Source organism: Eimeria mitis, genomic scaffold, assembly GCF_000499745.2.
Source record: "Eimeria mitis Houghton genomic scaffold, Emh_scaff349, whole genome shotgun sequence".
Lineage (NCBI taxonomy): Eukaryota > Apicomplexa > Conoidasida > Eucoccidiorida > Eimeriidae > Eimeria > Eimeria mitis.
This window is the reverse complement of record NW_013571831.1, coordinates 6,497-10,195: the sequence shown is the minus strand read 5'-3', so window position 1 is coordinate 10,195 and position 3,699 is coordinate 6,497. Positions and strand designations below refer to the sequence as shown.

The 3,699-nt window shown below is 47.1% G+C and overlaps 1 protein-coding gene across 1 annotated transcript; it reads left to right on the top strand.

Moving 5' to 3' along the window:
* Nucleotides 1–534: 534 nt before the first annotated feature.
* On the top strand, nt 535–2,341 carry EMH_0008940 (Rhoptry kinase family protein ROP25, putative; the record flags this gene model as incomplete). Its single annotated transcript, XM_013498522.1, is given in 3 exon segments — nt 535–1,020; nt 1,024–1,179; nt 1,721–2,341. Coding segments are annotated over 3 exon segments (1,263 nt in total).
* Nucleotides 2,342–3,699: the final 1,358 nt, after the last annotated feature.

Sequence of the window (3,699 nt, the reverse complement as noted above, 5' to 3'; positions counted from 1 at the left end):
AGCGGAATATAGTGTGGGGGGTTGCACGCAAGCCACACACTTTCCCCGGCGACATTCTTTCTTTAAACAGAAACAAAGCTTTTTGTATTGAATTTACATCATGAGAATGAAGCTTAATGCGTAGACGACGCAAATACATTTGCTCTGCTGCACGCAGGAATCGGAGGAGTGCAGAATCGAGAGCACCCTCCAACGAAATCCATCATGGGTTGTCTTCGGATAAATGCAAACTTGTAAGATTTGTGTTTGTATATTTATATTTATTTGTGGTTTTCAAGGCATTCTGAACCGCAGTATTCATTCGAATTCATATATGTACTGCGGGTGAAGCGTTGTAGTGGTCCTTCCTTTTCAGCGAGCCTGCTTGCATGACCACATGAGCTGCGCTAAATCTTGGAGTATACTGAACATATTTGTTTGATTCTCCCTTGCGTTTGCTTATAGCAAACGCTTTGCTTATAAATTATTTTATATATTTCCAGTCGTTGGTGATTTTGCTCGGTTTTGCCGCGAGACCCTCTGAACTGACCAGAGATGATCGGGGAGCTCCGCCCCGTGGAGGGGCAAGATAGTATGGTTTCTTCTCCCCCCTCAATCGATAAACACGACAAAGCAGATGTACAAATGCAAGATGTTATCGATTCAAGTACAGTGAGTACAAGAACGGGGAGTCGAACAACACGGTGGCATTGGGAACGATATTTCGTCTACTTTTTGACTTTGGGGGTGGCAACTGCGCTCCTTTTCACGATATTTCCTAGAGTGCCAGAGGCTGTGTATGGGCGTTTGCCTGTTTCAAAGGAAAGCAGAGATTATCGGGGGGGTTCTCATAGTACCCAGCCATCGGTGTTGCCGCCGAGTTCTGCGGTTGAACCCCAGCAGCAAAAGCAGGGTGAAGGCGGGCAAGCACCCTCAGCAGGAGGCGAGGAGGACACGACGAAAGCGACCGGAACTGAATCTAGTCTTGAAGACCAGATTCCCCTCTATGACGCGTGGGGATTGCCGATGCTTGATGAGTTTNAACTGAATCTAGTCTTGAAGACCAGATTCCCCTCTATGACGCGTGGGGATTGCCGATGCTTGATGAGTTTGAGAAAACGCTCACTCCAGAAGCAAGACGAGGAAAAGAGGAAATTGCAGCATTTCTTGCAAAGAATAGCTTACGCGAGGATCTATCAGGTGCAGAAGAATCTTCAGAGCTTTCAGCTATTGCTAGAATAATATCAGGTGGTTCAGCTGAGTCCTTAGTTGGCCTGACACTACTGGTGAAGAACGTGAAGCCATTACAAATGTTAGACAAGGGTAAACATGTGCCCCGCCTTTTACGCATAACTGAAGTACTAGGCAAAGGATCTTCAGCTATTGTTGTGGAAGCTGAGGATGTGGATACTCATGATACTTATGCAATGCGTATTCTCCGTCAAGATGCACAAACTGCACAGTGGTTTCAAGCAGATGAATCTTTCATTGCGGAGATACAGCGAGAACTTGGCTTCGAGGAAGAGGGAGCGAGGCAGTTATGCGGCATCATTCCAGCAAATATGGTGGCCTCAAAGAAGGGCATAGCCGTTCCTTTGTTCAGTGCCGATCTTGCTGGAGTACCCGAAGCCCAGCGTGTCGGTAGATACTTTATATTGGGNTTCCTTTGTTCAGTGCCGATCTTGCTGGAGTACCCGAAGCCCAGCGTGTCGGTAGATACTTTATATTGGGACGTGTGCAGCTGATGGAGAGGCTTTACGGGGCGGTTATAGATCTATATGTAGAAGCAGGGAGTGTTGTAAAGAAAGCGCGGGAGTACATGGCTCGCCGTTTGCTACAAATTGTTCTTAAAATTCAACAAGCTGGCCTCAGCCACAACGACCTAAAATGGGATAATATGTTGCTGCGGTCAGACGGCTCTTTCGTTATCTCTGATCTGGGCTCAGCCCTCTCATTCGGAAGCCCATGCAGAAAACTCACACTTTTCACGCCGCAGTACCGGGAGCCCCAGCTAGCTTTGCGGCCAGACCCTGAGGCCTACGACGGCGGGTTCACGATCCCTCACGCCAGCAGCGACTTGTGGTCTTTGGGGATACTTTTGTATGAACTGTTTACAGGCGAAACATATCCATATGGAGAAATGAATGTGAAAGGCGTGGAGGACCCCGATATGGCGCTAGCTGCATGGCTTATTGATAATGGGATAAGGTCATCTACTCTTAAACCCTCTCTAGATGCTGCAAATATACCAACTAGGTGGCAAGAGCTTATTATGAGATTGCTGGAGCCAAACAGGAGACATAGAATAACATCCTGGGAAATAATGGAGGAATTTCCTGACTTAGTACGAAATCCAGAATAACAAGTTTCGTATCGTTGGCTCCGTGATCATGGTGAAAGCTGCAACAGCTTCACCCCGCCGCGTGGTTTCTGTGTTGGGGGATTGCTATTGCTATGCCTATTAAACTTTTTATTATTTTCAAATATATTGTGGTGTAAACAGATGCTATTGTTTCCATCGTCTTCGTGTCGTCCTTGTAAGCACGCACCTGCAGGCCAAGAACAGAAAACGCAGACAGAAAGCTGCTTTTCTATGCTATCTCGGCTCCCCTGATGGCATACAAGAGGTGGAANCAGAAAACGCAGACAGAAAGCTGCTTTTCTATGCTATCTCGGCTCCCCTGATGGCATACAAGAGGTGGAAACAGAGCAAGTGGAGTTGTGTGTAAAAGGGAATTCGTAATCACAGTGTATAACTTTGCGTGTTGTGTGGAGTTTGTCTCAGCGTCAGAAGTGTGCAGGTTGGCTAAGAGGCCTCAACGCAGTTCATTTGTGTAAACCGCGTTGAGGCCATGGATGCCACGGGTTACTGTGGTTTCCATTTGACTCTATTTAAACATCTGCTTTCCCCCCCCCCATGCAATGCAATACTCATTCTGCATCCCACGGTAGGTACAGGCATCCTCATCGTTCATCAACAGTGAGGATTCAACAAAAAACCTGTATTTCCTTCCTGGTTGCCTTCAATTTATTAATACTGGCCATTCAGCATGGCTAACACAAAAGCATTTGACGGCCCCCCAGGCCACTGAACTACGCTCTCGAGCCGTGAAGGCGAGGAGAGAGATTTTTCACGTGTTGAGTGCTATTAGGAGCATTCGTTTTCAAGCATCTATATACCTAGAGCGTGTGTGCTGCAATCCAACTAACTGCTGAGGGCACACTGTCTGTGGAGTTTCTGATAGGCAAGAAGTACAGGAGNGTGCTGCAATCCAACTAACTGCTGAGGGCACACTGTCTGTGGAGTTTCTGATAGGCAAGAAGTACAGGAGTTGTTGCTGTAGCCGTCTGAATCCCGACAAGGTTAGCAGGGCCTAGCTTTTCTTCCAGCATGGTCAGTAGATGCTTCTCAGTTTCCATAGGTAGTGCCTCTATTAAGCCACTGTAGTGTATTGATAGTCGTGAAACACCTAGTATGCAACAAGAAGGGTAGGAGGCAGTCCCCATACACGGGCTTTGTCAGAAGTGAGCGGGTTCTTACCGCGTGTTCTGTATCTTAAGAGGCTGATGAAATATTCTATTTTATTTGTCTGCACAAGCTAGTGGATTGCCCCCATGTGTGAACGCTACAGGGAGGCAGCCTGCAGCCTTCTCATCCCCCCATATGCCGTATCATGTTTAACGTCACATACTATCATGAGTTAAGGTTCATACAACACT